The 24453-nt window shown below is 36.8% G+C and overlaps 1 protein-coding gene across 12 annotated transcripts in view; it reads left to right on the forward strand.

The window, feature by feature from the left end:
* Positions 1-24453, forward strand: part of LOC132392553 (serine/threonine-protein kinase tousled-like 1) — a 144358-nt gene that overhangs the window by 46570 nt on the left and 73335 nt on the right. For 5 of the 12 annotated variants that reach the window (XM_059966572.1, XM_059966573.1, XM_059966577.1 and 2 more), the window contains exons 3-5: positions 11567-11679; positions 12967-13038; positions 15141-15224. In XM_059966572.1, the coding sequence (XP_059822555.1) occupies positions 11567-11679; positions 12967-13038; positions 15141-15224 (269 nt within the window). Of the gene's footprint in view, positions 1-852; positions 959-7423; positions 7500-11566; positions 11680-12966; positions 13039-15140; positions 15225-24453 lie in introns of those variants that run through there. The other 7 variants (XM_059966566.1, XM_059966569.1, XM_059966567.1 and 4 more) reach the window with 4 other exon arrangements.

Here is a 24453-nt window from a genome sequence, read left to right on the forward strand (position 1 = left end):
AGCGGAAAGAAAACAGATGATGGAAAAAATGGATGTGCTTGAGAACTCTAGTAGACGAAATAATATTAAAATTGTTGGTCTTATGGAAGGTACAGAGGGAGAAAATCCAATAAAATTCTTTCAAGAATGGATTTCGAAAATTTTGGAAATGAAAGAAGGAAGTCAAGTAATTGAAATTGAAAGAGCACATAGAGCTTTAAGACCACGACCTCAATAAGATCAAAATCCAAGATCAATTTTGATAAAATGTTTAAGGCACCAAGATAAAGAAATGATCTTGAAGGCAGCTACTCAAGGTGCTAAAAAGAGAAATGGGCCATTGATAGTAGAAGGGAAAAGAGTTTTTTTTTATCCAGACATAAGCTACGATCTGATGAAGAGGTGGAAGGAATTTAATCCAGTGAAAAAATCTTTATGGGAAAAGGGCTATAAATTTTTATTGAGCTACCCAGCAAAATTGATAATTTTCCTGGATAATGGAGAAAGAGGATTCTTCGTTGACTACCGGAAAGCGGAGGAATATGTACAAGAATTACCTGATATCCATGAAGAGGACTAAAGAATTATAGAAATGAAATGGACTAATGATGAAGACTGAAACAAGGTTGGACCTGATGGACATTTATAAGCAAAAAAAAGTCGAGGAGTATTAATTGAGAGTAGAGACATTAATTGTTGTTTTTTTTCCTTTTCTTTATTAATATATTTTTCTTTTTTTTGTGGGGGAGCTCCTGATCGATAGCTGCGAGTTTCACATGTACAATCATGGCGATTGCCATGACCTGTAAAATGGGGGGGGGGGGTAGTGTTGTGTTCTTTTTATTCGCAACATTAGTGGGGGGGTATTTTGCTTTTTTTTCTTATATATTAGTTATCTTTTTTCTATTTTTCTTCTTCTTTGCCTGGATGATTGGGGAGAGACTCATAGCAACATGGAGAATTTTAAAGAATTCCCAAGGTACTATGAATGATTAATTTACTTCATTTTTAAAGTTTTAATGTTGATGGAATTAATGGACCTGTGAAAAGAAAGAGTTTTAACATATATTAAGAAAATGAAAGGAGCTATAGCTTTTTTACAAGAAACACATTTAACAGAAACAGAACACAAGAAATTAAAGAGAGATTGGGTTGGAAATGTTATTGCAGCTTCATTTAATTCAAAATCGAGAGGAGTTGCAATTCTGGTTAATAATCTTTACCAATTAAAATACAAAATGTAATAATTGATTCTGGGGGGAGATATGTGATTATACATTGTCAATTTTTTTCAGAATTATGGACTTTTATGAACGTTTATGCACCAAATGAAAATGATGCAAAACTTATACAAGAAGTTTTTTTGAACTTGGCTGATGCACATGATAAAATATTAATAGGTGGAGATTTTAATTTTTGTTTAGATCCAGTTCTGGATAGATCAACTAGAGGTGCTTATAAAATCAAAAGTAACAAAACTAACTTTATCATTAATGAAAGATTTAAATCTGATTGATATATGGAGAAAAATTAATCCAAGAGAAAGAGATTACTCATTTTATTCAAACAGACATAAAACTTACTCGAGGATTGATTTTTTTTATTATCAAAAAATATTCAAGATAGAGTGAAAAGTGTGGAATATAAAGCAAGAATATTGTCAGATCATTCCCCCTTGATAATGACAATGATAATGATGGATAAGGAGGAATCGATTTATAGATGGAGATTTAATTCAACTCTATTAAAACGTCAAGATTTTTGTGATTTTATGAAAAAACAAATTCAATATTTTTTGGATACAAATCTACATTCAGTTGAGGATAAAATTGTATTATAGGAAGCGATGAAAGCATATTTAAGGGGTCAGATTACAAGTTATACATCTAAAATTAAAAAGGAATATGCAGCAGAAATAGATCAATTGGAAAAAGATATCATAAAGTTAGAAAAAGAATCTCAAAGATAAATGACAGAAGAAAAACGAAGACAACTTGTTAATAAAAAAACTACAATATAATACACTCCAGACATATCGTACAGAAAAAGTAATTATGAGAACTAAACAGAAATATGAATTAGGTGAAAGATCGCATAAAATTCTTGCTTGGCAGTTGAAAACAGAACAGGTTTCTAAAACAATAAATGCAATTAGAACAAGTGTAAATAAGGTTACTTATAAGCCTTTAGAAATTAATGAAACTTTCAAAAATTTTTATACTGAACTATATCAATTAGAATCACAAAATAAGACTGCTGAGATAGATAAATTTTTATCACAAATAACCCTTCCAAAATTAAATTTGGAAGAACAGAAAGGATTAGATATGCCCTTTACATTAAAAGAGGTTGAAGAAGCTTTAGGATCACTTCAGAGTAATAAATCCCCAGGAGAAGATGGTTTTCCTCCTGAGTTTTATAAAAAATTTAAAGATTTATTAATTCCTCCTTTTATGGAATTAATATACCAAGTGGAAAGAATGCATAAACTTCCGCAATCTTTTTTAACAGCGATCATAACTGTATTGCCAAAAAAAGATAGGGACCCTTTAAAACCAACATCATACAGGCCTATTTCTTTGTTGAATACAGATTATAAAATACTAGCAAAAATTTTATCTAATAGAATATCTAAATATTTACCAAAATTAATATTTTGGATCAAACAGGTTTTATTAAAAATAGACAATCAATGGATAATATAACTCAGTTCCTTAGTATTATTCATCTGGCACAAAAAAGAGAGGAAATGAGTGTGGCAGTTGCTTTAGATGCAGAAAAAGCATTTGATAGATTGGAATGGGATTTCTTATTTAAGGTATTGGAAAAATATGAGTTAGGAAAATCTTTTATACAATGGATTAAAACTTTAAATACTAATCCTCAAGCTAAAATAGTTACAAATGGTCAGATTTCAACACCATTTTGTTTAACGAAGTCAACTAGACAAGGCTGCCCATTATCACCTGCTTTATTTGTATTGGCAATAGAACCATTAGCAGAATTAATTAGAACAGATTCAGATATTGGGTGCTTTAAAGGTAATCAAGAAGAATTTAAGATTAATTTATTTGCTGATGATGTTTTGACTTATTTAACAAACCCATTGCAAAGATTATCTTTTAGATTGGAAGAATATGGGAAAGTATCAGGCTATAAAGTAAATTGAGATAAAAGTGAAATTTTACCCCTCACCAAAGGAAATTACAATCAATGTCGATTAGCAACTCAATTTAGATGGTCAATGAATGGGATAAAATATTTAGGTATTAGAGTTGATTATGATGTAAAAAATTTATATAAACAAAATTATTTGCCATTATTAAAAAAAATAAGAGGATCTTGATAAATGGATGATGTTACCAATAACATTAATAGGTAGAGTTAACACTGTAAAAATGAATATATTTCCTAGATTGCAATATTTATTTAAAAATTTACCAATACAATTACCTCAGAAGTTTTTTCAAGAACTGAATAAGTATGTAAGGAAATTTCTTTGGAAAGGTAAGATGCCAAGAATATCATTGGAAAAATTGACATGTAAATTTGATCTAGGAGGGTTATAACTTCCAAATTTTAAGAATTATTATAAAGCAAATCAACTTAGATTTATTGCGTCTTTTTTGATGAAGAAAAATAGGCATGGATTAAAATAGAATTGGATAAGATAGGAGAAAATATACCAGAAGATTTTATATATAAATGGGAATCTAAATGGATACGGGGAAAAAAAAGAATTTCCTATATTAAGACACTTGATTGATTTATGGAATAAGGTAAATATAGATGTTGAGATAAAGAAATCTTTATTAGCAAAAAGAACTTTAATTCAAAATAGGCTTATTCCTTTTACAATGGACAATAAACTTTTACATAATTGGTTCCAAAAGGGGATTAAATATATAGGTGATTGTTTTGAAGGAGGCATATTGATGTTGTTTGATCAATTAAAAAATAAATATAAAATATCAAATAACACTCTTTTCTGTTATTTTCAATTAAGAGCCTATTTACGAGAAAAGCTGGGACAAACAATGTTGATGCCAAAACCTAGCGAAATAGAAATACTGATTCAGAAAGGGAGAATTAAAAAGTTTACATCTTGTATGTATAATTTGATTCAAAAGCAAATAATTAAATTAGGAATTCATATATCAAGACAAAAATGGGAATCTGATTTGAATGTTAAAATTGATGGGAAATACTGGTCAAGATTATGTTTTGATAGTATGAGAAATACAATAAATGTTCAACAGATTAATACAATATAATTTTTTACATCAATTATATATAACACTACAGAAAATAAATAGATTAAATTCAAGTATGTCTGACCAATGTTTTCGACGTAATCAAGAAATTGGTACCTTTTTACATTCTACTTGGTCTTGTTTTAAAATTCAACCATTTTGGATAAATTTAAGACTTTTATTGGAACAACTTACTGGAGTACAACTCCCACATAGTCCACTATTATTTTTATTAGGAGACATTGAAGGGACAGTACCGAAACTTAAATTGAATAAGTATCAGAAAAAATTTATAAAAATTGCATTGGCAGTAGCCAAAAAAGTTAATGCAGTTAGTTGGAAATCTGATTTATATTTAACTATGGATTGTTGGAATAATGAAATACATAGTTGTATTCCATTTGAAAAAATTATGTATAATTTAAGAAATGAATATGATATATTTTTGAAAATTTGGCTCCCATACTTACAAAAGATAGGATTTTGAAGATATCTTCAAGGTCCTTTGAAGATAAAATTATAGTAATTGGGGAAAGTAAAAAATAAATACCAAAATTATTTTGAACTCCATGGAGCATGTGGGGATCCTCCGATATCCAGGCAATCTTTCTCTTCTTTCTTTTTTTTTCTTTAGATAAGGGTTAAGGGGAGGGGGGAGGGTTAATATTATCTTTCTTACTGTTACATTTATTCTTTGTAATTTCTAAAACTTAATAAATAAATAAAAGGATGCATCTTGGATAGAATATTTTAAATGGCAAGAGCTTTAAAGTGTTATGGTTGTCCTTTGTATGTGATTCCTTATAGCTTACATGCAGGTATACCCAATTTGAGCAGTATAAGGTACGTTGATTATTGCAGGAAGATTTGAGTACAGTCATAGAGATGACTTGCTGCAGCTAATATCAGCTTAGCAAAATTAATCTGGAATACTCTGTACAGTTCTGGCCTTTCAATCTAAGAAAGGATATACTTGAGATAAAGAGGGCAATGAAGGTTTACCATATTGATTCCTGGAACAGTAGATTTATTTTGTAGAACAATGGATGATCTCATTAACATGCAAAATCTTGCAGCAGGTGACAGCTAGCAAGGCATGTTTTGAGCCCAGGGTCACATTTTTGAATAAGAATTTGACCATTGGGTACAGAGATGAAGTTTCTTCACCACAAGGAGAATAATTCTTTGAAATTCTGTCTCTGTAGAGTTTGGGTGCTCCGGCACTGATACTCGATGTTTAAGAAAATGAAGGCAAATTGAGTTAATGAATGTAATAGCACTGACTTACAAAATTAGTTGTGATCTTAGTGAATGGCAAACTGAGTATGAGGAGCCTAAAGTACCATAAATTCTGGTCTATAAGCCGCTACTTTTTTTCCACGCTTTGAACACTGCAGCAACACTGCGGCCTTTACTACGGTGCGGCAAATGCATGTTTTTTTTTCATACCGCCAAAAACATTTTGCCTCGTAACAGTAGACTGTTATGAATCCCGTAACTGGAGAACTTACCAGCAAAGATAGAGAGGTCCGTTGAAGTCTGATGTCACTATTTTCAAACGTTTTATTTATAAAGGGACACAAAAGTAGGGTTAATACATACATTCAGATAGTGCACATCGTCAACACTCAATCTAAAGCGTGGGTATAGTAATACTCATCATTAAGTGAGCTCTGCTGTTGTCTAGCGGTTAATAGATTGTCCGTTGGAAATATAAAAGTCACTCAGAAAGTCTGCAGGCCTCAGCCCTTTGAAAATCGCTGGGTTTCACGTGGGGCGACCGAGAGAGAGAGATTGGGGGAGAAGAGAAAGAACTTGCCGAGTCTTGATGAATCTTCTGTGAAATCGGGGGAGCGTTGGTTTCCTCTCCCCGATGTTAGTTAAAAGCAGTTTTCTGTGATTCCAGCCACAAATTCCAATCCCGGAATCTAACGCACGTGGCTTCCTTCAGAATGGCTTCCCGCTGCTGCGGGATCACTCTCGTGTCTTCTTGGTGCGTCTGAGGGGGCTGTCCCCCCTGAGACTCTGCTTTATACTTCCTCACGGGGTCGCAGGTGTCAATCAGGTTGGGATGATGCAATCTCTCTCTCAACCAGCCCACCTTGCCCGAGGGCTTTTCACGTGGTCTCCATGAGACAATAGTTGCTGTCGTCCCAGGTGGGACGTGCAATTTGGCACGTTTCTCTCTCTCTCTCTCTCCTACTGGGTCTACTGACCCCCCCCCCCCGGATGGGTGCTCTTGCGATTCTCACAAAGGAGGGGGCTGGGGCTGGGATCATAGCAAGACCAATAAAATTGATGAGTAGTTCACAGAGGTCCAATGAAATTGTACAATAAATCAAGCGCACTTTCACAATTAAATTATTGTAAATCAGTCATTTGTACTCACCCTCATCAACATGGAAAACACTCGAAGAAAAGCATATGATGCAGCTTTTAAGTTAAAGGCGATCAATAACTTTTCTTGGTAGGCTGCAGTATATATATTTTTTTTACCAGTCGTTAGGAGATATTGGAATGTTGTTCGTGCACTGTTCAGTAAAAAAGTATACGCAACATAATTTGTGTGTTACCGATACGTATGTATATTTAAAAGTAGCTGTGTTACAGGCACTGTTCGAAAAAAAGCATTTGCAATATGTATTTGTTTATGTTACCATACGGATTTAATTAAAAGTTAAAAAATCCTCACGTGTAATATCTTTCTGTGTAAATAAATATTTCATATTACAACCTGCGGCTTAAAATCCGGTGCGGCTTGTACAAGTACAAAATTAATTTTCTTTCTAAAATTAGAGCGTGCGGCTTTTAATCAGGTGCGCTCTGTAGTCCGGAATCTACAGTACTTTCTTTTTAAAGCAATATTATTATTTAAGAGATTTGTTGTACATAGCTACTACCAATTACTTTTCATCATCAGCAGTCTCTCACTAGTTTAACCTTCTGTGGGTTTTGAACACTCCTCCATTAGACATCTTATAACATAGATTATATGCAACCATTTGGTATAGTTAAAACCATTACAATGTTTAATATTGCTACATTGTGAACACTGAAATAATCCATAATGTTTTCCATAGTGTATTTTCTATGGGCATAACTGGCAAGGCTAACATTAATATGCTTGTTCAAAGTGCATGTATTATTAAAGTATGTTTGCAACATACAACCCTAATATTTGTCTTCCCCAGGGACGGTCACAAAACAGAGAACAACCATGGAACCAACTCAGAAGGCATATTTCAATACAGTACAGTAAAGGTGTTGGTGAGCCACTGTTATCTGAATGGTGGTGATATTCTTGCAGTGCTGTTGGGTGGGAAGTTGCGATTTAGACTGAGTAATATTGAAGGAATAGTGATATATTGCCAAGATGGGATACTGTGCAATTGGATAACTTTGTGGGTGATGACATCTGTCTTGTTCTGAATGTTAGAGGTTTAGGAGATGCTTCTGAATAAGACTTGAGCTGTAGAGACAGGGAGGTACACAGCATGAAAACAAGCCCTCCGGACCAACTCCAAGTTGCCTAACTGAGTTATTCCCACTTGACTCATCCATATAATTATCTAATGTGTTGTAATTGTTCTTTGTATTTGCCTCCTTGCTCTGCATAGTTGCCACCTTGTGTGGGAAAGTGTTGCTCTTTGGTTCCTTTTTAAATCATCTTCTTGTATTAAGCCTATGCCTTCTAGTTTTGGATTTCAATGCTGTTGAAGAAGATTTCAGCTCTTTTCCTTACCTATGCCCTCTTCCTCCCCCCCCCCCCCCAATGATTTTATAAACCTATCAGGTCACTCCTTAGCCTCTTGCACTCCAGGGAAAATAGTCTTAGCCTAACCACCCTTTCCAAATTATCCAAGACCTTCACCAGTGCAGTAATGTTTGTAGATGTTACACATTGCAGCCACAGTATGTTGTTGAAGGACACAGTGAATAATTAAGGAAACAATCCCAGGCAAGCACACCGCTTTTTACTGGATAATGATTGGCTTCTTGAGTGTTGTTGGAAATGTTGAAATAGAGTTACATTTAACTTTTGATGGAAAAGCTTTGGTTGCTTCAGAGAGAGTATATCACAGGTTCCAGCTCTTGTACCCAAGTATTTACCTGGCAGTCCAGTTAAAATTCTGATCTTTAGTGACTCAAGATTACTGTTAATTTGACAATTGATCTTGGTCATATTTTTGAATGTCATGTTTTGGTTGGTTAGAATGTCTACTGCCTGCCGTTTTATGGTGAGGATGTATCTTGCTTTTTATCATCCCATGCCTGCAGTTTGTCTTGACTTTTCTATGTGCATGCCATGACAACTTAATTTCCTAAGGAGTTCTGAATAAAAGTGAATGTAGTGATGTTATCGATGACATTTCCATTGCTCAAACCATTACATGTTAAGATAATTGCTCTGAGAAGCTCTGGCAGAGAAAGAAAATATTTAAATTTGAGAAGATATCATTCTGATTTCACTTTTGTTATTTTTATGCGAAGTAGTAAAACAAGATGTAAAATTGATGCATTCTTAATGGTAAAACTTAACAGTAGGTTTTAAGGGTCTATTTTGAAAATCAAATTACTGGAAGTTTTGGCTGCACAAGTAACTACAAATATGCTAAACTTATATTGATGTGAGATTTCTGTGGTCAGAGAAATTGTGAACCCATATACTGTATAATGCAAAGCAAAAATCTGACATCTTGACTTCCCTTATGGATGGTTTGTAGTTTCAAGTAAGACTTAGTTTTAATTGTCAAGTGTATTTTCTAAATTTATATGCTAATAGTGATTGGAAATTTGAAAAAAAATTGCAACTCTTTGCCTGCTGCCCAAAATATCAATTTTACCTTTATCACTACAGATGGTATGTGGCGTGCCAAGTGACTCCGAACTGATTCCATGGTCTACAGACTTACTTTAAAGACTCTTTGCAACTCATGTTCTCAGATTTTGTTTGCACAGTTTGCTCTTTTTGTGCATTGCACAATAATATTAGTCTATCTGTTAATGTGTAGGTTTTCATGAAATTCTATTGTATTAATATTTTTTTCATACTTGCAAGAAACAAGTCCGAGGTAGTAAATGGATATATCCTCAGAGGCCACTTTATAAGGGACCCCTTTAAAGTTGCTCGTTAATGCAAATATCTATTCCACTATTGTGGCAGCAACTCAATGCATAAAAGCATGCAAACCTGGTCAAGAGATTTAGTCATTCAGACTAAACATCAGAATAAGGAAGAAATATGATTTAAGTGACTTTGACTGTGGAATGATTGCACTGGACAACACAGATTTTACTTCCTGAATACTTTTGGGTGTATTTTATGGATTTTGGGCAGTTGGCCATGAAACTCACCATAAAATTTCCCTATCATGCATCATATTTTTGAATTCCCTATATTTGTTATTTCAATTCATAATTCAAGTCAGTTAAAACGTTGCCCAAAATGTAAGTTGAAAAGCTTTCTATCTTGCTTAGGATTTTGATATTTGAAACATGTTTCCGGGAATAACTGATGCCAAGGTTAAATAAGGCATTTTTTTTGTCGGTCCATGAATTACAGGTCATCAATGACGAGCAGTTTGAAGAACCTCTGGTAGGACCAGAGAAATTCACATGTAGGCTTTCAAGGATGTTATCGAAAATGTTCTTGGCAAATGCAAAGCACCAATCTACAGGCTGTTGGTTGTTAAGCATCCAAAACAATGACATGCAATATGTCACTAAAAATTCATCTTCTGCCTTCCCATTTAGATTACTTCCCTGAAAGTTTTGGCACTGTTATTGACGAGCATGGTGAAATGTTTCACCAGGAGATTGTGCTCATGGGGAAACTGTGTCAGGTCAACTGGAATCCATCAATACTGGCTGATTATTGTTGGACTCTTAAGCGAGAAGCCTTGTACACTGAGTACAAACGAAAATCATCAATAAAACATTTTTGACTTAGTTGCACAATTGCAAAGTGTCAGCATCATTGTACAATTAAACACATTCAATAAAACGTAATTTCTTGTTTCTTAAAATTCCTACGTGATGCAACTAGTCTGAAATTATTATGTGTTTGGCTTCAAGTGCTCTATCATAAAAAACATCTCTGAGGAAGCAACACTTTCAGGAAAAAGTTTGCTGTCCTGTGTTGTTGGTCCCAGATGGGGTGTATCTCAAAAACTGCTGATTCCCTGGGATTTTCACACACTAGACTTTAGACTTTATAGGGAATGGTGTGGGGGAAAATAAATCCAGTGAGCACAGTTCTGTGGGGAAGGAAATAAGGCTTTGTTAAAGAGAGTTCAGAGGAGAAAGTCAGACTGGGTCAAGCTGACAAGAAGGCGACAATAACTCATACCACATGTTACAACAGTGGGAATACATAACATGATGGGCTACATCAGCAGAAGACCACACTGGGTTCCACTCCAACCTAATAAGGTTGATAATTGTACCTTGATAATAAATTTTCTTTGAACTTTGAAGTGTTTCTAGCATTGATTTTTATTTCACACTTGCATTATGCAATTTCCACTGTTCTTTCATTGATATATTTTTGAGTTTATTTTATTTTCAGTGGTATATTCCCAAAGTAGAATTTGTAGGTTCGTGCAGTAATGCTACTTTAGAGCTTTAATGGCACACAACTTTTGGCAAATAAAATGTTAGTTTATTGGACTAAATAACACAAGCTTCAGCTTTCAGTGCAAAATGAGTAAAAATTGGGGGACGTTCAAAACATTTGACTTGGAACACCCAGATTTCAGGGCTAGAGGAACACAATGATGGTGGCACTGGGTTAGGATTTTAAAAAAATGAGGATGACTAGAATTAAGATTGAGATCTTGCTCAACCAGAAGTCAAAGATGGTACCAGTGTTGTTATAAGCTGCTTTCTGCATATCTACTCATTTACCAAATAGCATTTTGAAAATAGAAAATGAACAGAACGTCGTGATTTAAATTACAGATGGTGATTTTTCAATGAATGCAAATTTTTAGTGTGTCCATGGAATGGTTATATTTTTCATGTTTATTAAACTTTGTTCATCCCACCATTTAATTTGCTTGTTGGATGATGCCAGTGAGGTTTTTATTTAGTCACTTAACATTTTTACACAACAATATGACTGATCAAAACTTATTTTTAAGCAGTACTAATTGTGTAATAGGAAATCTTGGAGGATGAACCTGGACTATAGGAAATTAACTTTATTATTCACAATTGCACCCATTTTTGTTCAGTTAACAGACCTTTTGAAGATTTTACTTATTTATGAAATTGTCATTGTGCTATCAGCACTTTTATTAGATGAAATAAGTAACTTGTGTTTTTTATTGAAGGTGCTGCAATGGAAGAGCTTCATAGCCTTGATCCTCGACGGCAAGAATTGCTGGAGGCAAGGTTTACGGGAGGTGTGAGTACTGGGAGTGGAAGTGGAAGCACAGGAGCTAAAGTAAGTCCTTAAGTAGGTCATTCTATATTGAGATAAAGGAGTAATATGACTATATAATTTGGAAATAACTTTTTATCACCACAGTTTCTTTGTATTTAAATTACCTTTTTCTGAAAAGTACACCAAAAATAAAGCCTAGTATCGTAAAGAAAATGATTTATAATATTTCTAAATGTATAAAACTTAATAGCCATCCAGATTTTTATGAACAAGTAACAGCAGAATTTGCAGGATTCTTCATTATCCTGTGACACTGAGAGCAATTTGTGAAGAATAAATCCAAAGATTTGCGTCAGTTATTCACTGTGTACCAAATATTGATCTTCGATGCTGACTATTTCGTAGCAGTTCACTGAGACAGAAAAACTTAGAATACAAATGCTGCAGAGTGTTTTCTGAGATCAGACGGATAAGGTACATAGGCTAATCCCATTTCGTTTTTCGTGAAAGGAAACAGTGGTTTAGCAATTTAAACTTGGGATAAGTTACTAGTTTATAAACTAATAATGTTTTAAATCTTCCACCAAAATTATTTAAATTGTCTAAAAGTGTGTTTTTTTTTGGAAAAATAAGTATTTCAAGATACTTAAGAGTTTTTAAAGTTTAGCTTATGTGCACCATGGCACAGCAGCTGGTGCTACTTCCTCACAGCTACAGGTCCATGCTTCTGGTGCTCTCTATGGAGGTTCAGTTTAAGACTGTTTTTAAAGCTTTGACCTATTCAAATAATTTCTTTGAAGATTTCAAATATGTTTAAATGTCCTAACTTTTGGAAATATTTGGTGTTTTAAGTGCAAGTCTTGACAGTTCCACCTAAGGCTAGCGATGTGGCTTAGATGGTAATTTTTTCCCTTATTTTGTAGATGAGACTAGTTTTGGCCACCCCATTGCATAATCTGTACCTAATGGAGCAGAAGGTCTTGAGACAAACTTACAATTTTATACAAGTTCCTTCAGGGAAAATGGCTAAAGTTAACATAGAATTTTTTTTGTGAGCACATTTATAAAAGCAGGTTTAAGTCCAAATAAAACTGTTTTAATCATTTTTAGTTAACACTGTATTTCCAAAGCACACAGCTCTGCCGTAGGTAATTGCAGACTAATTGATGAATGAGATTTTTTAATACTTGTGCAGTACCAATATACTATTACTTTTATTTCATAATTCCAATTTGTGCTGGAATTATGAAATAAAAATAATAGTATATGCTAGAAATATAAGAAGTACATTGTAATTCTCATTTTAATCCTGGTTCCATTCATTTTGTTATTTGCTTTTCAAAACAGGTTTTAACAAATAATGAATCTTCTAACCATAGTTTTGGAAGTCTTGGATCATTAAGTGACAAAGAGTCAGAGGTAAGTATGAAGTTTAATTTTAGCCATACTTTTTAATAGTAACTTACATGTAGGACTTTGAATAGAATTCACATTTTGAGTTTGGAAGGTGGTTTCGATATGTACTTGTGGAGTATGAGCATGTGAAATCGGAGTGTATTTGCAAAATTAAGAAGTGCCTGCATGTAAATTGGATCTTCATTGAAATTCAAGGAATTGACAATGAGGCCATCGGCATTGTCAGTTTCCTTCCTCATTCGTTATTCCTGGTGTTTTTATGTTGTAAGCAGAAGACTGTTTCATAAGATCTTTTCTGTAATTCATCTCTCCCAAAAAAATGTGTGCTTCCCCTTTGTGTCTTTCTCTGTAAGATAAAAGCAGAAAAATATGTTGCAATCAGGACACCTTATTACTTTCTAGCTTGGTCATTCTTTAGAACTACTTGATTAGTTGTCAGTGCTTTTCTGGACTTCATTCAAATAGTGTGTTCAAGGGCACAATTTAGTAACAATTGGTTAAAAATGCAGCTGTTTTTCCCCCCAGAAAACATTTTTTCCAGGAGTGTTGATATCCAGTGGCATTGGTGCTGATTGCCTTAGCTGAAATGGTAATAAAATTGCAATTAGTAATCTTAACAGCAAAGGATGATCAACCTCTATAATATTATTCTGGATAAGAGAGCTCTACTGTTAGTATTTGCCCAATCAGTGGTGTAGTGGCATCTGCAATAGACTTTGAGGTGTGTGGTCATGGGTTTGAATCCATCTGGCTCCTAGCATGCTTTCCATCCATGCTGTATTGAGCGTTGAGCTAGCAACTCGGCCTTATATAAAAAAAAAACCAGAGACATGCTGAAGAAATGGCAGGTTGCTGCCCGATGTACAACAAGGCACGGAGAAGACCAAGAACTAATATACTTAAGCTTATATTTGCATTTGGGCAATAATGCTTGACTGGCTTATTTTCTCACATTATCAGTTAGTTTCAGAGATGTAGCTGCTTCTAGAACTTTGGAGTTTATTGAGCAATACATTATGGCACATCTCTTGTTACGCTCTGTTGTTGGTTTCTGAATGGATTCCCCTTTTCAGTGGGGAATCCTGATCAGGCGATAAAAAGGAAAAGGGTAAAAAGAAAAGAGGAAAATGCATCATGTGACTTGCTTTAGCTCCAAGTATGATTTATTGCTTGTATAGGCATATTTTTCTTTGGTTAAATTGTGGATCTGAACAGGTGAGCTTCAGTTAGTGCTAGGTTCCTGTGAGTTGCTTTGTGTAGAATTTCTGGTCCGTGTTCATGATTACTTTAATATTTTCTGTTTGTTGCATTTGTGTTACTCGTATGTAAATATATGGCAATAGATAGAGCTAATCCACTTTGTTTTGATCAACTCAGAGCTCTGCATACCTACTGTATCTACTTGTGAATGGTGACCAAAAATTAAGCAGCAAAGGGAAGATGTCAGCTCCAAAGTTATTCACATCTTCAACAATAGTGAAGTCCAAATACATGAACATTACAGCACAGTGCAGGCTCTTCAGCTCGCAATGTTGTGCCAACCTTTTAACCTACTCCAAGATCACTCTAACCCTTCCCTCTTACATAGCCCTCCATTTTTTTTGTCTTTCATCCATGTGCCTATCTATGTCCCTAATATATTTGCCTCTACCACCTCCTCACTAAAGCATTCCACAACACCCACCCCACTCTTTTGGGGGGAGGGGAGGAACAACCTACCTCAGACGTTCTCAACCCCCCCCCCCCCCCACATAATACTTTCCTCTAATTAACCTAAAATTACACCCTATCATATTATTCGTTTCTGCTTGGGGCAAAAGATGCTGGCTGTCCATTGTTAACATCTTGTACACCTCTATCAAGTCATCTTTTATCTGCATTTGCTTCAAAGAGAAAAGCCCTAGCTTGCTCGACCTTTCTGTATAAGACATGCTTTCTAATCCAGACAGCATCTGATAAAACTCCTCTTCACCCTCTCTAAAGCTTCTGCATCCTGCCTATAATGAGGGTACAAGGACTAAACACAGTATTCCAAGTTTTATAGAGATGCAACATTATCTCATGGCATTTCAACTCGCAGTAATCTCTTCCCTCATTTCTTGTAGGTTAGCAGTGATATTTGCATCTTCACTTGCCACAGGAGATTGGATGGTGGCAAATATTATTCCTCTGCTCAGGAAAGGGAAAAGGTAATAGTACGAGGCAGAAGCAGTTACACCACATTCGGCCAGAAGAGCCAAGTAGATGATCTATCTCCATTTCTATCTCAGAAATCAATTTCCAACCAACTCAGAGAACTGGATACGGTAATGCTTTTTGGACCACCCAGCTACCCAGATGCGGAACCAATGACCTGACCTGAAATTGATTTGATATTGGCCGCACCTCTAAGTAAGCTGATGTAGTGCAGTTTTAAAACTGGTATCTATTCCACAATTAGAAGAATATCCAGCTGTATCCTATTCACAAAAAAAATCGGACAAATCCAGTAGAGCTCATTGCTACCAGATCTTTCTGTTCTTGGTCAGCAGCAAAATGACAGAAATTGACAATTGAGTGTTATTGAGCAGCATTTGCATTCCTGCTCACCAGATGGATTTTTCCAGAACTACTCTGCTTCAATATCTCAAATCGTTGTTCCAAACATTAATCGAGTATCCGTCCACCACAAAAAGCGGATTTTTTCCAGCTGTTGCCTATTTCAGTTCAATTTCCCATTCCCATTCCAACGTGTTAGTCCATGATCACCTCGGTTGCTATGATGAGGCCACACTCAGGTTGGAGGAGCAATACCTCATGTTACATCGGAGTAGCCTAAAACCTGATGACATGAGCATCTATTTCTCTAGTTTCCAGTAATTTTTATTCCATCATCCTCCTCTCTTTTTTTTCTATTCCCCATTCTGGTTTCCCCCCCCCCACCCCTTTTCTTCTCACCTGCTGATCATCTCCTTCTGGTGTTTCTCCTCTTTCCCTTTTTTCCCCATGGTCCACTGCAGTTGCCTATCAGATTCTTTCTTCAGCCCTTTACCTCTTCCAGCTGTCACCTCCAACTTCTTACTTCATCCCCCTTCCCCACCCACCTATCTTCCCCTCACCTGGTTTTACCCATCACCTGCCAGTTTAACTCCTTCCACTTTTCCCAGTACCTTATTTTCACACCTTCTCTTCTTCCTTGCCAGTCCTGATGAACGCTCTTGGCCTGATACGTTAATTGTTTATTCCTCTTCATGCATGCTGTCTGAACTGCTGAGTTGTTCCAGCATTTTTTGTTTGTTGCTCAAGGTTTCCAGCATCTGCAAAATCTCTTGTTTATGTTAATGATTGCTTCCAGTAAGATGTGGTACGCTCAGATGCAGTGGCCTCTCTAGGTCTAACCAAAGGTGCAAACGTTCGTCCTTTGTCTTTTTCACAATCACAAGACTGGATATTAAGAACACTTAATACATGAGGTCAACTCCAATAGAGTTGCTGGATTGCGATGGAGCTTGACTTTGCTGCGCACCACGTTGCAGCCTGCTTCGCCCAACCAGGGAAGAAGGCATCAATGGCAGTGCATGATCCAATAGCATTTTTGCTGTGATTGCAAGACCCTGTTGGACATTGGTATTGTAGAATACTGAGAGTCTGATTCACTTGAACACTGGCGAGACCGATGGCGTGGGAGCTGCGTGGCTTCGGTTGTGACATGGCTCAGGATTACGTGTTGCAGCCATTGAGGAAGCTGCAGATGGAACTGCTTGTGTACCACTCGATTCGTGCTGAGTTGGAGGCTGACCCCTCTCATTGGTGTTGCCGTTCGGTGGGAGACCCACTGAATCTGCTTTGTCTGCAGCTGCATTCTGAGATATGAGGAACTGCTGTGGGTTGTTCTTCAGAAACATGGCTCCAAGACAACTTCCATGCACTAGCAATCAGCCACGGGCTAAGACACTCGGGGACTTGGGCTATATTATTACTTTTTAATATTTTTCATAACTGTTTTTCCGCTATCATAATTATGTGCTATGTGTGCTTGTTGGTTCTGTTTTGCACTTTTGTTTGGCTGTATTCATGTGTATGATTGACAGTTAAACTTGAAGATCTGATTTCTGGGACTAGGAGAGAATGATTGCCTTTGAGTATTGCATCAAAGAGTCCTAACAAAATGGACATAAGCAGGCATCAAGGAAAACATTCCAGAATTTGGATATTCTTTGCATGAAGAATGTTGGCTTTGGCTGTGTTTGGTGGGGGTGGATTATCCCAACCCCATTGCACTGGTGCATGAATTTCACAGGACACTGTTCTAGGCTCTGTTGTTTTCAACTGCTTCATCAGTGACCTTTCTTCCATAATAATGTCACAAATGATAGTTTGATTTGTAACTTAGCAAATGAAGCATTCCATTTCTGCATTCAGTAAGACCTTGGCTGCAATTGGCAAGTAATATTCGCACCACAAGTATCCCTGGTGATGATCATCTCAAAAGAATATCACTGATCTCATTGATGAGTCTAAATACTGGAATCCCTGATCTAATAGCACTGTGAGAGTATAACTCCCAGAAGAATTGCATTGGTCATAAAGACTTCTTGCCGCCACATTTTTGAGATGAATAATAAATGTTCTACTTGCCCCTAGTACACAGATCCTGAAAAGTGAATAAACTTCTTTAGCCATTTGGCTTTTTACAAAGGCATTAAAACGTTCCAAAATCACCCTTTGTTACATGGAAGAGCTTTTATTTTTGACTTTGTCTTCAAAGTTTCTATTTGTAATTGTACTGTTGTCAACAACCACTTTGAAGCAACCCAAGAAGTTGGAGGACTTTGGCAGGTCAGGGAGGATAATTGTCCAATCAGCATTTTAGGTTGAGATCCTACCTCTGGACTGAAAGATGGAGGGAAGGTGGCCATTTAAAAAAATATGGAGGGAGGGGGTGGAGCAGGAGCTAGCAGGTGATGGCAAGCCTTCATCTCCATACTTCACTTGAACATGTTCTGTCATCTTTGCAGAGCTCAGTGGCTCATTTACATTTAGTATAATTTCAGTCATTTGTTTGTAATAAATTTAATTCTATGATTGCAAATTTGTGAGTTGTGGATTAGTGTTAGGATCTTTGAACCAGCATGCAGCAGATGAAATTAAGCTAGGACATTCAAATGTTTGTGCCCATCTACTCTAGTTGAGTCAAACTGTCATCTGATATTTAGGGTAGTAATGAAGTTTTTACTTGTGATATTTGAAACATAATCAATACCTTACAGCATTGCTATTTCTGATCTGTTACATTCTTCAAATTAGTCTATTTGTATTTGTCCAAAGCTTTCTTTTAATTAGATTCTGCTCTTTACACAAGAAGGTGTGGCAAATGTGTAAAAATAGGTTTTGAGTTCACACTTTAAGTGGGCAATTATTTATTATGTGATAGTACGATTATATAATGTTCCCGGACACCAAGTTGTAAAAGAAATTAATTCTATTAAAGGATAACTAATGTTTGACACTGATGGCTTCAATGCAGAGCTGAATTTGTAATATAGGTATCCTCGCTTTTTGAAAGTTTGCTTTACGCCTCTTCGCTTTTACGAAAGACCTACATTAGTACCTGTTTTCGCTAACTGAAAGAAATCTGGAGGATTTTCGCTTTTACGAAAAAGGCGAAAAGTGGAAATAGTGTCCAGCATTTGTTTTGCAGCAAGTTGTTACTGTACAGAGGCAGCGAGAGTGGCATTGCCCAGCTTCTTCCCCAGGAACTACACTCAGCATCAAGCTGCCACAGCTTTGAACTGTGTGTGAGCATCTGTGCTTTATCTTGATTTATTTTGTGCATCTGTTAACAAGATGTGTCTTAAGGTATCAGAAAAGCCTAAGAGAGCTCGTAAGGGTGTTACGCCTAGCGTAAAACTGGAAGTAATTTTGATCATGGTGAACAAAATAAAGACATTGTGTGTGTGTGTGTATTGAACTTGCCTGTGTCCACCATTCGTACTATTTACATGCAGAGAGAAAGAATCTTGAAAGCTGCCAATGTTACTATTGGTTCTGCTAGTTACAAAGTGGTCTTTCTGAAGGTTGATTTATACTGTGTCGCATCTATGCCGTAGGTACTGCGTACCCTACGCTGTACCTACACCATAAGGTGACGTGCACCTCCCCAAAAACGTAACTCGTGTGTTGTGGCGATGCAGACAGCAACAACTGTGATTGGTCCACTTGGTAGCATCGCATTTCCTCCTATGCAGTTTCTGGTTGCTTCTTCTCCGCCATGTCTGTACACCGATGCGAAATAGATGAATCAAATCTACCTTCCAACGTGCAAAAATGTTTGAAGTGCATTTCTTCATCCATGTCTCTCACGAAGAAACTTGACACAGCGGCATAGAAACCCCACTGCCAACTAGCTTTTTGGCACACACCAACGCATGCTCACTACGGCATAGAGCCTACGCAGAAGTGAAAATCAGAGTGATGGCGTAGCCCATATGCAGAAGTATAAATCAGCCTTTAGTCAGCATCCAGTAATGGATAAAATGGAAAGTCTATTGCTTGAGTGAATTGATGGGTGTACAAAGCGTGGTGTTCCGTTAAGTTATCTTATACTTGAGGAGAGATCTGTCAGTCTTTTTAATAAGCTGAAACAGAAAGCATTGGATGATGGTGTTGAAAGTGTTGTGAAAGTGGAATTTAAAGGTAGTCATGGGTGGTTTGATCGGATTTTGAGGCAAGGGCAGCTTCGTAGCTTAAAGTTTACTGGAGAGAGTGCTTTGGCTGATACTGAAGCTGCTGAAAAGTTCTCAGAAGGACTTAAGAAAATAATTACAGAAGGAGGTTACTCATGTAAGCAAGTGTTTAACTGTGACGAAACTGCAATTTATTGGAAAAAATTGCTGAGCAAGACATTCTTTTCAATAGAAGAAAAGCAAGCTAAGGGACACAAGGCATCGAAGGACAGGTTTACCCTAATGCCTAATATTAACATCACTGGTGATACTGTTCTCAAGCCTCTGCTAGTGTACCATTCAGAAAATCCAAAGGGCACTTAAAGGCTTGCAGATGCTCTGGATAGGCTAACAGTCTCAATGAGAAATGGCGTTTGCAGGAAACTGTCCCAAAGCAGTTAACGATTTTAAAGGCTTTGAACCAACAACAATCAATACGGCAATAGTGACTTTGGCTAAGGAGGCTGGTTGTGCGGAAGTTGACAAAGATGATGAATAGGTTTTGGCATCCCATGACCAAGAACTGACAGTTGAATAGCTGATGCAATTGCAAGAGGAAAAGGTATAAATCGAAACTGAACGCAATAGTGAATGGCCGGAAAGTGAAGTCGTCCAGGAACTAAACGTGAAGCACTTGCATGAGATTTTTCACTACGATTGACAGTGCTGCAATGATTGCAGAAAAGTATGACTTTAATTTTGAAAAGGTACGTAGGTTTAGGGCAGGTTTGCAGGATGTTTTGAGTGCTTACAAAGAAGTATGATAGAAAAATGCATGAGGCTAAGCGGTCAAGCATACTGTCATATTTCAAGCCTTCCACAATAAACGTTGAACCTTGACCTTTGACATCAAGGCAGGCAGACATAGAAGAAGGTATAGACATTAGTGACCTACCTGCCTGCCCTGATGGATTCAGACAATGATGAGATGTTAATAGATTACCCTCTTCCTCTCTCTGCCACACCCCAGTCTCCTGTATGTCCCACCACCCCAACCTTTGACAACTCAGCCTAACACACCATCATGACCACCACCTCTCAACCTTCCAGTGTGTTTGCTGTCTTCCCATTTCTGGTAGGTACATACATTATTTCTACTTTATATAGGCTGTGTATTTATCATATAATTCCTGCTTTTACTATATGTTAGTGTTATTTTAAGTTTTATGTGCTATTTGGTATGATTTGGTAGGTTATTGTTTGGATCTGGGAAAGCTCAAGAATTTTTCCCATATAAATTCATGGTAATTGCTTCGCTTCCTGCCTTTACGGCTTACGAAAGGTTTCATAGGAATGCTGTACTTTCAGATAGCAGGGGAAACATGTAATAATATTCAAGCCAAAATGAGCAAGAGTTTTATTTATTAAAAATGTTCATTAGAGATGTGCATTATGTTCTGTCCCAAGCTGATAGCCTGTGTTACCCATTTAACGTTTGTATAAGCTATGGTAAATTATAATTTTTGCTTACTTGGTTTGGATGGTGGTATTGCAACTGAGACCAGTGTTTACTACCCTTGAAAATGTGTGTTGAGCTACAGCCTTGAATTAATGCACCTTTTTTGATGTGAAGTACAACCTCACATCTTCTGGATTTAGCCTAGCGATGCATGAATAGCAGTGTATTTCCAAGTTGGGGTGGTGCGCAGCTGTGGAGGGGAGTATACAAGTGCTGGTGGGTTTCTGTGTATTCAAAGGTCTTGCCCTCAGTGATTTGAAAATGTGGGTTTGTCTCATTGTAGATGGCATTCATTAGACTCTCTGTTAATGGTGCTGAAGGAGTGAATGCTTGGGGTGGTGGATAGGGTAACAGTTAAGCTGGCAGAGTGGTTGCAGGTGAAGTCAAGCTTGGGTACTGCTTCATTGGTGTTGACCCAGGCAAGTGGCAAATATTCTGTTTTGGCTTGTGCTTTGAATGAGGAGGAAAGGATTTAGAATGTTAACAGGTGAGTTGTGCTGCACTGGATACCCAGTGTCTTGCTTTTTGAAGGTGTTCTTGATGGTGGGGGAAGCTTGTGCCTGTTATGGAGTTGGAATACTAATTTTAATCTTTTTGGCGCATTTTTTAATCAATTGTCAACTGAGATCCTTGCATGGCAGTGAGATCTCTGGCTGATGCATGACAGTATTGGAAACTGTAGTCCATGGCATGAGCAGATGCCATTAACCTTTTGGACATTTTCCATTCTGGGCCCTTGTTTGTTTTGTTATGAACATGATAAATGGTGTTTCAATGAAAACATTGCTTGGTTCCTTTTCAGTAGCAATTTGCTGGTTTCTGATTGTCTAGTATCATATTTATTATTTTGAAAGCTCACCTAAGAACCGTACACTTTGATAGAATATTTTGTTTTCAGTGTTTTTTACTTCATTTTATGTTGAGCCTTCTCATGGATTACAGTTGTGCCATTAAAAACAGTCACCAAATAATAGGTGATTAATCCAGTAAACAAGATTTCAGCTGGTTATGCATCAGAAGGCTTAAATGAAGGATTGGAGTTAAATGTACAAATGCAGCTTGTAGATGTAACACTTTCTAAATAAAATTTAAAACTATTGTTAATATTTTGTGTGGAACGCACAGAAAATGTGCTTTAATAATGTTCTGCGCACTTAAAAAAAAAGTTGTTTATAATCTAAATATTTTTCCTCATTGCAAAGTAATGTCCGTTATAGTTCTTTTAAAACACTTAATAGTGTTTGCAGAACAAAATGATTTTCAAGCCAGCTGAATTTGGGTGGTTGTGCAGAATAATTTGAACAATACATTTATCACTGCTTAAAATGATCAACAATGATTTTAAATGTTTAAAAATAAATGATAAAGCATGACAAATACTTGCAACTTGAGACCTAATAAAGACAGCTTCTGTGCTGCATATTGTTGCAAGTGTATATTATGCACTTTTCATTTACTTTGTGCAATTGACATGCTACATGAGACCATATAGGAGCAGAACTGGGCCATTTGGCCTGTCATGGCTGATCCATGTTTCCTCTCAGTCCCAATCTCTTGCCTTTTGCCCCCCTCCCTGTATCACTTCCATGTACGGATCAATCAAGAATCTATCAACCTCTTCCTTAAATATACATAAAAATTTGGCCTCCACAGTCACCTGTGGCAAAGAATTCCACAGATTCACCACTCTTTGGCTAAAGAAATTCCTCCTTGCCTCCATTCTAAAAGGACACCCGCCTATTCTGAGGCTGTGTCCACTGGTCTTAGACTCTCCCACCACAGGTAACATTCTTTCGACATCCATTCTATCAAGGCCTTTCACCATTCGATAGGTTTCGATGAGATCACCCCTCATTTTTTTTGAATTCTAGTGAACACAGGCCCAGAACCATCAAACGCTCTTTATGTGACAAGCCATTCAATCCTGGAATCATTTTGATGAATCACCTTGGAGCCCTCTCCAGTTTCAGCACATTCTTTCTAAGGGGCCCAAAACTACTCAATATTCCAAGTGATGCTTCACTAGTGCTTTAGAAATTCTCAACATTACATCCTTGCTTTTGTATTCTACTCTTCTTGAAATGAACGCTAACGTCGCATTGACTTTCTCACTAGACTCAACCTTTAGGGAATCCTGCCCAAGGACTCACAAGTCCCGTTGCACCTCAGTTTTGTCTCTTCTATCCATTTAAAAACTAGTCAACCCTTTCATTTCTTCCACCAAAGTACATGACCCTACATTTCCTGACACTGTATTCTATCTGCCACTTCTGTGCCCATTCTTATATTCTTAAGTCCTTCTGTAGTCTCTCTACTTCCTCAAAACTACCTGCTCCTCCACCTATCTTAGTTTGAGCCACCGATTCTATCATCCAGATAATTGAAGTATAACGTTAAAAAATCGGTCCCAACACAGACTGTTGTGGAACACCAGGAAAGGCTCCTTTTTTTCCTCATTCTTTGCATACTGTTTATCAGCCACTGCTTTATCTATGCTCGAATCTTTCCTGTAATACCATGGGCTTGTAGCTTGTTAAGCAGCCTCGTGTGGCACCTTGTCGAAGGCCTTCTGAAAATGCAAGTGTGCAACATCAACTGATTCTCCTCCTTTTGTCTATCCTGCTTGTTATTTCTTCAAAGAATTCCCATTGCTATCAAGCAGATTTTCCATTGAGGAAACCATGCTGACTATGGCTTATTTTTTTTCGTGTGCCTCCAAGTACCCTGAGACCTCTTACTGAATAATTGACTCCCAACATCTTCCCAACCTCCGAGGTCAGACTTACTCTCTCTGCTCTTGAAGAGTGGAATGACATTTGCAATTTTCCAGTCTTTCCATTCCAGAAACTAGTGATTCTTGAAAGATTATTACTAATGCCTCCACGATCTCTTCAGCCACCTCTTTCAGAACTCTGGGGTGTACACCATCTGGTCCAGGTGACTCATCTACCTCCAGACCTTTCCTGCGAACCTTCTCTCTAATAATGGTAACTTCACACTTCATACCCTCTGACATCTGGAACATTTGCCATACTGTTAAGTGCCTCCCACAGTGATGACTGATGCAAAATACTTATTCAGTTCGTCTGCCATTTTGTTGACCCTCATTACTACCTCTCCAGCATTGTTTTCCAGCGGTTCGATATCCACTCTTACCTCGCTTTTACACTTTATGCATCTGAGGAAACTTTTGGTTTCTTCTTTAATATTAGCTAGCTTACTTTTGTATTTCATCTTTACTTTAATGACTTTTTT

This window comes from Hypanus sabinus, chromosome 4, assembly GCF_030144855.1.
Source record: "Hypanus sabinus isolate sHypSab1 chromosome 4, sHypSab1.hap1, whole genome shotgun sequence".
NCBI classification, from domain to species: Eukaryota; Metazoa; Chordata; class Chondrichthyes; order Myliobatiformes; family Dasyatidae; genus Hypanus; species Hypanus sabinus.